General features: G+C 39.5%; 1 protein-coding gene across 5 annotated transcripts in view; it reads left to right on the top strand.

Moving 5' to 3' along the window:
* Positions 1 to 2,026: 2,026 nt before the first annotated feature.
* The window catches only part of nup54 (nucleoporin 54), an 11,657-nt gene continuing 1,052 nt past the window's right edge, over positions 2,027 to 12,631 (top strand). Inside the window, exons 1-13 of one of the 5 annotated variants that reach the window (XM_072714636.1) lie at positions 2,027 to 2,503; positions 3,053 to 3,109; positions 4,644 to 4,721; positions 7,575 to 7,610; positions 8,195 to 8,272; positions 8,823 to 8,969; positions 9,340 to 9,560; positions 10,304 to 10,491; positions 10,601 to 10,797; positions 10,900 to 10,954; positions 11,046 to 11,139; positions 11,504 to 11,611; positions 11,802 to 11,921. In XM_072714636.1, the coding sequence (XP_072570737.1) occupies positions 2,464 to 2,503; positions 3,053 to 3,109; positions 4,644 to 4,721; positions 7,575 to 7,610; positions 8,195 to 8,272; positions 8,823 to 8,969; positions 9,340 to 9,560; positions 10,304 to 10,491; positions 10,601 to 10,797; positions 10,900 to 10,954; positions 11,046 to 11,139; positions 11,504 to 11,611; positions 11,802 to 11,921 (1,419 nt within the window). In that variant the 5' untranslated portion in view covers positions 2,027 to 2,463. Of the gene's footprint in view, positions 2,504 to 3,007; positions 3,110 to 4,643; positions 4,722 to 7,574; positions 7,611 to 8,194; positions 8,273 to 8,822; positions 8,970 to 9,339; positions 9,561 to 10,303; positions 10,492 to 10,600; positions 10,798 to 10,899; positions 10,955 to 11,045; positions 11,140 to 11,503; positions 11,612 to 11,801; positions 11,922 to 12,631 lie in introns of all 5 variants that reach the window. The other 4 variants (XM_072714634.1, XM_072714637.1, XM_072714635.1 and 1 more) reach the window with 4 other exon arrangements.

The raw sequence follows: 12,631 nt of genomic DNA, 5'->3' as shown, positions 1-12,631 counted from the left end.
TGTCCAGATTGGTTTCCAGCTGACTTTTACATAGAATTTTCTCACCTTCTTGCTCCCTTATTATTGGACATGTTCAACGATTCCTTCAAACAAGGCTGTATACTGGTGTAATGATGTATAATTATGTATTATGTATAACTGGTGTATGATGGAGGACAATTCTTCTCGTCCATCACGTCTGGCTGTGCTGGTTTGTATCCTCCTGACTTCTAACCCTGAATGTATTATAAACACTGCTGTGCTGTCTTCTTTAAATTTGGAAACAATTTAGGCAACATTTCAAACTCTCCGCCCCCATCCCAAGCAGCCCTATCTGTTTTAATCACTTGTTTCTCCCCTCTAATCTTGGTTCAGTTTTTGCATTATGGAGAGGGGGGTGGCTTGGCCCGCTTTTCTAATTTATATTTAGAGGCTTTATTCACCTCTTTTAATGATCCCCGCTTGAAGTATAGTTTACCGTAATCTCATATGTTTGGGTATTTTCAAGCTCGTGATTTTCCCCTGACACATTTAACATCTTTCCCTCAGCCTCTGCCAGAACCACTTGCCACCAAGAGACTTTCTCTCCCCAAGGGCTCATGGTAGGATTTCAATCTTATATGAGCTCATACTGTCCTTAGAGGTGGTCTCTCTCTGGCCGGGATTAGGAGTGATTGGGAAATGGAGCTTCAGCTTGATGTGGCAGACAGGGGTGGGAAGAGGCGTTACAGATTCATTCCACACCTTCATGTGCCCGCCTTAGTTTAACACTTTAAGGTCCTACACAGGACTCATTTCATGAACGGTTTCCAGATACGAGTGACTCCTGTGATAGATGTGGCTTGTCACAGCAAATCATACTCATATGTCTTATTCTTGTCCAAAATTATCTGAGTTTCCTTTTTTTTCCCCAAATGTTAGGCGAGGCCCTTAATATCGCATTAGAACCCTGCTCGTTGATAGCTATTTTTGGGACACCTCATATGCCCACTTAATCTTACCAAAAAAGGTACTGACGTGTTGCTTTTGCCTCCCTTATAGCCTGTAGATGTATCATGTTACAGTGGAAGAGCCCAAATCCACCCTCTGCTACATCCTGATTTAATGTCTTTCTTTTCAATAGAAAAAGTGAAATACTCCCTAAGAGGCTTGTTGGCCAATTTTTACAAAATGTGGCAGCCTATTATTGTATATGTGAATACCCTTGCCTCTCTGGACCCGAACTGATTCCAGGCATACACTTTTGTGCATACATGTTGTTTTATTTTCCTCCCTACTTCATCTTGACTACTCAGTTTTTGTTGTTGTTGTATATTGGGGGGTGGACTTGGTTTAAACAGCCCTTGGGAGAGAAAGGGGATATGGGGGGAAAATTAAAAACAGAAAACGTGTGAAACATAGTATATTGTAGTGTATTTCGTATTCGTATAACACCGTTTCCCAATAGAAAAAGAAACAGACAATAAACACGTATTTTCTATTCAGCCACATGTTATCACATATGGTTAAATGTACAGTTAATGTAAACGTTTCATATTTTTCCTATATATTTTTCCCTTGTGCGTATTTTGGTATGAAAGTGGCCATAACCAAATAAGAAAAAAATACTGAGTTGTAGTGAACATAAAAAAACGTAATTTGATGTCATATACAATTGAAATAAGAAAAAATACTTCATAGTCTTATATGAACCATGCTGTTTTTTCATATGGGAAGTGCGAAAATATTAGCTCAATACAACAGTTAGATACTTAAACAGGGTTGCCAACTCTAACGCATCTGGTGTGACACTGTATCACTCTCGCGCATGAAATTTTACGGCAAATCTATATTATTCCATTATAAACCTAAAATTAGCCACATCAAAAGCGTCGCGGTAGTTCGCAAACCTTACAGAATACTTACAATGTAGTAAAACAGCTACATACATGTAAATGCGTGTGAATGTATGTCCAGACTTGTCTGAAACTGAAAATCTCCAGCCAACTGACCAAAGTTGGCAACCCTGCATAAAGGGGTCCTCTCGAGCAGATTACCGTGTTTCTTTGTGTCTTAAACTGCAACTAGCTGCAAACATAAAACCGCAAGCATTATCTACTACTAACATTTTAATTATGACCATTTCCACGACGTTTATCGTAGACAAGCATGCATGCTAACATCCCTCTCCACATGGTTGATGGTCCTACAGTATTAAAACTTCGTACTGCAAATGCCGAAATATTAAATCACACAATTAGAATATTTTTTCCGAACGCATTCGAGGGTTTCCATTGGTGCTTTATTGGGTTTCCTTTCATGGCAGCCGCATTAAAATAATATTTAAATGTTTGAAGACTGTTTTTTTAATTGTTAATGTAAACTTGAAATTTTAAGATAATGAAAATGCATTTTTCCGGCTTAGTAGGAACTCATCATCTAAGCTCTTGTTTCAGGAGGACGAAAATAAGCAGCGAACAGCAGGGAAACAGGAAATACTGAGCCATGGCGTTCAATTTTGGCGGTGGCACTACTAATACTCCAAGTATGTATTTTTCTCGTTACTATTAACTTTCTTAATGTTGCATATTGAAAATAAAGCAGAACGATTTTTTCTTGTTGTGTGACAAGAAAAATCTAACTTGGTTAAAATAAATTTTGGAATGAGTTTGTATTCGGCCCGAACCGTCGTTTAAAGTATCCTGTGAATTGCCTGTCAGTTTCGTATATAATTTAGTTTATAAATTAGCTTTAAAAGCAGTTAACGTTAACACGCTACTGCTTTTCAGATTCACTATTGGTATTCCTTTTTTTGTCTAGATAAATGGCTATTCTTGCTCATCAATATATTATTCCATTGTCAGTCTCATAACCATCATTGTCTTCACAAAAAAATCGCAATATTGTGACTTTTTTTGTCGTGTTATTGAGCTGGGGAAGAGCCATATGATTTATTCTCAGTTGTTAGATTGGTTGCCACAGGAAACAACCCATTTCACACATCCTGGTCCATTACTGTTGGCACTAAAATTTCTTTTTATTGCTCAAGGCTCTTCTGGATTTTCATTTTCTTCATTTGCCCCCAAAACAACAGCCTCAACTGGTTTTGGTTTTGGCAGCACCACCACTGCCGCCTCATCTGGATTTGGTAGTAAGTTCATACACAAGTTTGGTGACCTTCTTTCTCATTACAGTATTATTGTACCCTGATTGATACTGAATCAGTGATTTTTTTTCCCTTTATCATATTTATTTAGTACTACATGACATTGTTTTTCCATGATTGGTTATGTCATTGGATAAATGCTCAATCCAGCAAAAAAAGGTTGTATTGAAGGGTCAGTTGTATGGTGAATATTTAACTCCCTTATAAACAAGTGATTAATTTTGTTGTAATTGTTCATTGTTGAATTATCTAGTTTGCATTAAATTTTCATAACACTCATAGCAAGCAGGATGGTGTATAACAGGTAGGGTTGCAATGGCATCAGATTTTCACGCAAAATACATAAAACTTCATAATTCTGTTCAGAGTGAACTGGAGTGAATCGAAGTATACCAAAGAACCATGTTGTTGGATAGCAGCAATTTCAACTGAAGAAAATGTAAACTAATATTTTAGATATGGGATATTTAGGTAATAGTATTGATTGAAAAACTAGGAATAGACTAAAAGAGTGAGTTCTGAAATCAAGCAAAGAAAACAGATATTTTTCAGCCAGCGGAGTCATTAACACCAGTTCACACTAAAAAGTAAAGTGATCACTGTAGTTTAATGTTGCAGTAGACAATATAGTTTATTGCTGTGGTATTCCGTGAAATCTGTACACCGTTGCAACCCTAAGAACAGGTGCTGGTTTTTAAGTACTATACTTTAAAATAATTTTGAGAAAAAATCTGTGCAGATTTTCCAACTTTTCTGATGCTCCCTTTATATATATTTAGTTTTACTTTCAAATAAAATGGGAATATCACCCAAAATATATAAATTAATGGGTTGGTTTATGATATCAGATTTTAGGGATTGAGTTATCAATATGGGAAATCTGCTCAGCTGTTAAGATGAATGCCTTTCCAGAAGAAGTAGTTTCATGTTTGGTTTCATTTATGTTCTACAGTTGCGGAGTTGAGAAAGAGGTTGTCTCTGTAGTGTCAGAATTTTCCCATGAATGCCTCATAAATGGTCAATAAAAAGTACTTATTTAAGAAGCAGCATGCATATGTTTTATAGCATGCTGCATATTTTTAAAAATCATGCAGTATAGTTACCTGCTACTCACAAAAGAATTCTTTTCAAGTGCAATATGGCCTGATCAAAACTTGTTTCAGGTGAAGAACTGTGAATTCCCTTTGTGTTAAGCAGAAATGTTAAAATACTCTAATATTGCTGGTTTGGCATGCTGTACCTACCTCTCACTTTATATCATGCTATACTATCAAGTCAGAAGGAATTTAACCAGTTGTTTATGATGGCAGACCTGGTTTATGTGACAACACCATGTGTCGTTTGTCCTTTTGACCCAGTGTCAGACAGTCCATGTTTTTGCTCCCTCCCAGTTCCCTAGAGAGCAAAAACATGTACTGTCTGACAGGGAGCTGGGAGGGAGCAAGAACGTAAACTGTCTTTGGGTTCCCAAGGACTGAGTTGGGAAACAGTGTTGTAAGCAGTAAAATTGTTGTTACAGGTCTTACAGCCACTGGGTTTGGGGCCACCACTACAACAGCGCCCACTACTGGTTTTGGATTTGGATCTACAACTACAGGTACAAAGTGATGTTTTGCACCTTTAATATCCCATTACATCAGATCTCTCACAGTTCTAGCTGATTTCTGGTGTTCCAGGAGTATTTAAAATGACATGACTTTATTGTTTGGCTTTTTAAAATAATTAGCATTTGAAATGACAGGCCTTAATTCTGCTTTAAGATGGCTACTATATTCTGAATAAGAGCATTTTTTATATCTCTGGAAAATTAGTAATTAACAGCACTTTTCAAACGTGTCGATATTATGAAAATGATTGGGTTCCATTAAATGACGGCCTTTATGATTATGCATAAATTCATTTATAGCTGAGCCCAAACTACGCACTGCTGTTTTTGTTCTTTAGCCTGCTGAGGTAGTTCTGCAGTGTAAAACTTATTAGCATTAGACAGACATCCGCAAACCAACAGGCATCATCAGATGCATCCCTTTGTTATTGTGGCATGATTCCTGTTAATGGTTTAACTGCCTAGAAAGTATATGTGCTTTGTAGTACTACTTTGGAGAATGTGTTCTGTATGGCTGGCAATATTTTCACCCTGGTAAATATAAGCTGCTGTTGTGAAAGATGTATTTTGTTTTGGAACGTTGAGTATTTATGACTAGGACTGCCACTAACGACTATTTTTCTAGGATTAATTTGTCGACTTTTACCAATTGGTCGCTTAATCTAAATGATTAATTTTCCTCCAGAAAAATCAAATAGACCATTTAATTTAATTTGATTTTGACAGCAACAAACTGTATGTTATTGCGGGGCTTTAGATAATGGATGCTGGCTTTTCAGCACTATACAGACATTATTTTCTCCCACAATTCAATAAGCAAATTAGTATAATGCCTACACAAGGTACTAAGGTGTTGGTGGTGTGGTGCTGCTGATTGCTGAATAAAATTTGACACTTTTTGTTTCTACTTATTCAATCATTGCTAATGACTTTTGAAGTATTTATTTTTATAAAATCTCAGAAGCCTGGACTTTTTAAGTGTGTTTCTGGTCCATAACATGAAGCAGTGTTCCTCAAGCACAAACCAGTCCCTGGGGACAACTGACATGAAGGTTTTGTCCTCAGTGTGTTAATGATGACTTAAAATAGTAAGCCTAGTTAAAGATAGTTTTATTTATTCAGAATAATGTTGGTTTGAGTACTCTCTTAAATCGTTTCTAGTAGGGGTGCACCGATTGCAGTTTTCTGGCCGATCAACGATCACCGATCCTTAGGCAACCTTACCTGCCGATCTCGATTTTTTTTTGCCGATCTTGTTTCTTTCATAACTAAAAGACAGTTACTTCAATGTTTCCATTTTTATTGAGTAAATTGATATGAATACTCACAAAACATGAGGTAGTGTCCTCAAATATAAATGAACATATAAATGAGCATTGCTGTTTGAACTACAAAATCATATTTTTTCTTCCAGACTTTAATTTCTCTAATTTTGTAAAAAAAAAAATATATATATAGCTGTTATGACACACTTGTCCAAAAAATAGGGAGGGAGGCAGCCTGCACTGCACCTCTCTCGGGAATGGGAGAAAAGGCTGATTTAACCCTCTGTGGCCTAGGGGTAGGAAACACACTTTCACTGACTGGGGCATGATCACACATTTCATCACACTTAATTCATGGCAAATAAATTATTTCTTATATATTTGTTTTGCCATTACACTCATCTTTATTTTAATATATATTGTAAATATGTCAGATTTTTGTTAAGTTTGAAATTTGACATCAAAGTATAGACATTGCAAAATGCAGTTTGGAACACTTGCAGAAACATTATAAAAGTACATAGTAAGCAATGCTGGCAGTTTGTTTTGATCCCAGATATCTGATCACCAAAGTCTTGGCTACATGAAGATGACTAAATGGTGTAGATGCAACATTAATTTGGATAAATAAATAAGAAAAACCTAACTCATGTAACTATTTCTGGCTCCTTTCATTGAATATGTAGCAACTTTCATGTGTATGAATGAGCCATTGTCACCTGGCCACGTCCCCAACCCCCTTTTATGGCGCTGAAGGGGATGTATCTGGATCGCGTTTCACCGTTGCGCTGTTAATGAAATTACCATGCGAATGCGATTTGAATACGCGCTAATGCGGCTATTTAGAATGTGAATAGCGATCTTCGGGTGAGAGCGGCACTACACGCCCCCGATGCAGGTAAAACAAAGTAAGATGACATGGTTTACTTTTTTGCCGATTTAACCTAATTAAAAAAACTTTAATACTTCCGACAATGGACGTTTTGAAAAGAAGACAGATTACGGATTTAGCCAGCGTTTTTTTCATGATTATACATTAAGATTTCAGCGAGATATTTATAAACTGAAATGGACGCGAAAAGTACGCGATGTCGTCGACGACATACTCGACCCCAAAGAGTTAAAAGCATATAACTAAGATCGGTGGATCTCATGGGAATATGGTCGATTTCTGATCCCCTCAAATTAACGTGATCGAGGCTGATCGATCGGTGCGCCGATCGATCGGTGCACCCCTAGTTTCTAGTACTAATAACCAACTAATAGTAGACTCATAAATAACACACACCATATTTATGGAGTACAAGTTTAAATCATAATAAGATATCCATAATATACACAGACCAACTGCTGATGTGAGAAGACCAAAAATGAGGACCCATGATTACCAAAAATAGCTCATTTTAAACTGACATCATCACTGTCCTCCATTATAATGGTTAAAATGACAGCTTCAGTCTCTCTGTAGAGTGTCGTGTATCTACAGTTTTTCTGTTTGCTAGATTCCTCTCCTTTTGCCGTATTGCATTCTCTCCTAACCCTCTGTGCCTCTTGCTTGCTCCCTGTCCCCTCTCTGCAGGATTTGGGGGGCTGGGAGCTGCCAGCACCACCACCGGTGGGTTTAGTTTTGGGGATTTCGGATTAAATGCGAATGCGGCCGCTATCAGCTTTAATGTTGGGAGTTTTGGTGCACCCACCACTACAGCTACCGTTTTCAATTTTGGTAGTAGCCTGGTTAGTTCAGGTAGATGCTTTTAAAAATCAATCAGTTAAGTCTGCTTTTCAAGCACATTTTCCACCATCCATGTTTTTATTTTTGGCAACAAAGACACATTTCCCACTATTTCTTTTCATTTTGTGAGGTTTGTCATCGTCTTCTTGGTTAATCATTTGAAATTGCTTTGTGGCGTGAGTTCAAGTTTGGTAATGTTTGGTTTTGTCCATTTTAGTATATTTCACATATCCAGTGTTTACATTAGATATCTATTTGCATGATGCCTGTTGATTTGAAATCTATGTAAATTATGATCAGTACTGTAGGAACAGTCTGATTCACCTGTCTGCTTTTCTGAGATTCTAATAATCCTGTACATGTCGCATCTTTGAGTTAATCATGTAAGTGTCGTATGCGAACTGCTAATCTTCAGCTTTTCCGAGTTGTCTGTGTCTTATTTTTATGGTATCGTGGGCATCTCATAGGTGCTTTTGGTGGGTTTGGCGCGACCACAACAACTGCTCCTGGATCATCATTCAGTTTCTCTGCTCCTACAAACACAGGTGAGAACCCGGATCTCCTGTCTGACGGAATTCATAGGTCACGCCAAGGCATTTATGATAGAATATGCTGACGTTTAAAATCAATCTTTCGTTTGTTTTTCCTTGGTGGTATGACCATGATGACATAATCATGAGTGGCCAGACTTATGTCGTGGCTTGCTTGTCGTATTGCCAGTACGTTAATAAGCAGTTTTATAATTATTGACCCTTTATAATACTGTGTGGGGCTCATTGGCCATTTCCTCATATAGAATACATCTTATAATTTACCTGCATTTGATATTTTAAGAATTTTTGGGACTTGTTTTAAATGGGAAAAGACATACTATAAAAATAACCAGCCTGAATGAATGATGATAACTGGCGTTTAGTTTCATCAATAAAACTCACATTACATGTCCTAATTATGCAGGGTATTTGGCAATAGTTTAATTGTTGTGATAATAATTAACTTCTGATGCTGTATGAAACCAAATTTTAAACATAAATTTTTATTTATGGAAAATTAGCTTAAATTATTTTATTTGTGTGTTCTGTTTGCATTTTGCAGGTGGCCTGTTTGCTAGTACTCAGAATAAAGGATTTGGATTCTCGTCTGGCTTGAGCACTGGCGCGGCCACTGGCACTGGTTTTGGCACTGCACTCGGAACAGGACTAAACTTCGGAGGGTTTAATGTTCAACCACAACAACAACAGGGTGAGTCAGCTGGATTGTGAGCCATGCTGGGATTACCGCCTGCTGTTTGCTCACTTCAGGCTGCCTTGCGCTTATCCTAAAGCTCTGTCGTTATTCTTGGGTCAGTGATTTTGTACGGTCTTGGAATATTTTTCTGGAAATTTTATATCCCAGCCTTGCACTTTGCACATCCGTCATTGGCTCCAGACCCCCCGTGACCCTGAATAAGACTAGTGGTTACAGAACATAGATGGATGAATGGGATAGTTTCTATACGAAACCCACATTTTTATGTATAGAAGTTCTGTAATTAAAAATACCAACATGTAGATATAATAAAGTGAGGAAGTAATTATGGTTAAGCAAGAAAAGGCTTTCTAAATTTCTTTAGGAGGCTTGTTTGGGCAGCCTGGACAAGCGCCATCGCAATCCAACCAGCTGATCAACACAGCCAGCGCTCTCTCTGCACCCACTCTTCTTGGCGATGAGCGTGACGCCATCTTGGCCAAGTGGAATCAGCTTCAGGCTTTCTGGGGTACCGGCAAGGGTTACTTCAACAACAATATCGCCCCTGTTGATTTCACCCAGGAGAACCCATTTTGCAGATTCAAGGTAGGACCCTCTGACACTGAGGATGACCTCTGACATAATATATGGGAATGATCATGAGATGGTGGAGTATTGATTTCATTTTCTTCTGCATGCGGAGGGACCCACTTAATTTTCTTAATTTTGACTGGAACCTACACACCATATGAACAAAAGTATTGGGACACCCGGCCATTACACCCACAGGAACTTTTATGACATCATTCTAAATCCATAGGCATCAATATGGAGCTGGTCTCCCCTTTGCAGCTGTAACAGCTGCCACTCTTCTGGGAAGGCTTTCCACAAGTTTATAATGTGTTTGTGGTGCAATTACATGCCTGTTAATCCAGAAGGGGCAATTGTGAGGTCAGGCACTGATGTTGGACCTGAAGGCCTGGCTTGCAATCTCTTTTCTAGTTCATCCCAAAGGTGTTTGATGGGGTTGAGGTCAGGGCTCTGTGCAGGCCAGTGAAGTTCTTCTACACCAAACTCACCCAACCATGTCTTTATGGACTTTGCTTTGTGCACTGGGGCACAGTCATACTGGAACAGAAACTGATCCCACAAAGTTTGGAATTGTCCAAAATGTCTTGGTATGCATAGGGGGGACCAACTCCTTACTGATGCCTATGGATTTAGAATTTGATGTCATAAAAGTCTCTATGGGTGTAATGGCCTGGTGTTCCTATTCTTTTGTTCATGGAGTGTATGTAGCATGTGTAGGGCTAAGCAATCCATTTGATGTACATTTTTTGTGACCGTAGGCAGTGGGTTACAGTTGCATCCCAGGTAGTAAGGACGAGGACGGCTTGGTGGTCTTAGCTCTGAACAAGAAGGAGGAGGATGTCCGGAGTCAGCAGCAGCAACTGGTGGAGTCTCTGCACAAGGTCCTCGGAGGGAACCAGACTCTGACCGTAAACATCGAGGGCGTTAAAGCCCTGCCTGATGACCAGTGAGTACAGCCGTGTCACTTTTCGAGACTCCTTATCGCTGCCTTAAAATATCTCTGACACGCAATAGTTTTCTGTGGGAATGACTGGTGGTTAATGTCTTCTTAACAGGACGGAGGTAATCATATATGTAGTCGAACGCTCCCCAAATGGTACGTCCAAGAGGATAGCGGCCTCCTCGCTCTTTGGCTTCGTGGAGCAGGTCAATGTGAAAACGCAGCTCCAGCAGCTGGGTGTGGTCATGTCTGTCACCCGCAATGAGCTCTCGCCTGCGCAGCTGAAGCAGCTCCTGCAGAATCCACCTGCTGGTTAGTCATTACCAGTGTCTTTGCTGGTCTCCGCTTTGCCCTGCGTGCTGAATCTTGTCAGTCTTCAAAATCAATAACGGTAATATTTTTCCGGCCTGTCAGGTGTGGACCCTATCATCTGGGAGCAGGCCAAAGTTGATAACCCCGATCCAGATAGGTCTGCATTTGAATTTAAAATGACCATTTTGGTAACATACTTGGTTCCACATGCTTCCATCGTAATCTGACAGTATTATAATGATTGACAGGTTGATTCCAGTACCTATGGTTGGCTTCAAAGAGCTGCTCCGCAGACTCAAGATCCAAGACCAAATGACAAAACAGCACCAGACTCGAGTTGATGTGAGAAATTACCGTTTTGTATTTAGTAAATTCATTAAAGTAGTGATAGGAGAAACAAATCCAGTTGCTTCTGATTCATTTATTGGCTTCAGGTTATTCAAACCAGATCATCAACATTGCATCAGTCCACCACTGGATTTTGAGGCCTCATGTATCTTGACAATGTATCTTGAACATTTCAGTCAATTTCCTTTCTGTTACTGTAGCACATATCATTTTTAAATGTAAGTTTTAGATTAATTGTGCTTCTTTTTTTGTGCAAAATCTGATTTTGTTGTACTTGCTAAAGATTTTTTAGTATTTGAAATGAAGTGAAGGTTCTTGCGCCTTTATTTAATCTTTGGTTTATTCTTTTATTCAACAGATAATCTCTAATGACATAAGCGAACTACAGAAGAACCAGGCAACTACAGTGGCCAAAATTGCTCAGTACAAAAGGAAGTTGATGGCCTTGTCCCACAGAGTGCTTCAGGTATAAACACATCCACCTTTATGAAAGCAGAACGTTCCTATGAAACCTTTCTTAAGCCGAAATGGTGTAAAGCGAAGAAACAGTCATCATTAATTTATCTGGGGAAAATTTTTGAGTGTTCCGATTCCGTGCCATCCTGCGTCACCGAGTGTCTTTCCTGACATTCGCTGCCTGATCTGTGTCCTTTCAGGTGTTAATCAAGCAGGAGATTCAGAGGAAGAGCGGCTACGCTATCCAGGTGGACGAGGAGCATCTCCGCGTGCAGCTGGACACCATCCAGTCTGAGCTCAACGCTCCCACCCAGTTCAAGGTTTAACTTTAACATTTTATCTCCACTTTTACCTGTCTTTAGTTAAAGGGATTTTGGACATTTTACTAATAGACGCCCTGGCTGGCTGGTGTTTACTTTTGATCAGTTTTACATAACTGCTTATCCAGCACAGGCTGACAGAGGGTGTTGAGTTTATCCGCGGAAGCTCAGGGCAGGAGGACACCCTGGACGGGATGCTACCTCGGGGACCAGGGTCTGAGTCTCTGCCATGGCTCCATGTGTGTGGAGTTTGCATGTTCTCCCTGTGTCATTGTGGGGTTTCCTCCAGATACTCTGGATCCCCCCACAGTCCAGAACCATACCGAGGTTAATTGGAGTTACCAAATTGTGTGTGTGTGTGTGTGTTTGTTTGTTTGCTTGTGAGACCTGCCATCGGTTGGTACCCCATCCTGGCTTGTTCCTTGTCTTGCACTCATAGCCGCCTGGACAGCCTCCAACCCCCCCCCCCCCCCCGTGACCCTGAATAGGACAGGCAGTTATAGAAATCGGATGGATGGAAACTCAAACTTTGGCAGACAATTTTATTTTGTTTTACATTCCTCTAAAGCACAGGCTTGAATGATAGTGTGCCTGAGTCGTGGGAAAATGGTCTGGACTGACTTTACATTTATACAGTCCAGAAATGTGAGTTGTATAAGCCAGTACTGTGGCAAAGATCTTCAGACACCAGGGGCTTCTCAAACTACTTC

This window comes from Paramormyrops kingsleyae, chromosome 7 (genome assembly GCF_048594095.1).
Source record: "Paramormyrops kingsleyae isolate MSU_618 chromosome 7, PKINGS_0.4, whole genome shotgun sequence".
Lineage (NCBI taxonomy): Eukaryota > Metazoa > Chordata > Actinopteri > Osteoglossiformes > Mormyridae > Paramormyrops > Paramormyrops kingsleyae.
This window is presented reverse-complemented; position numbering and strand designations above follow the sequence as displayed.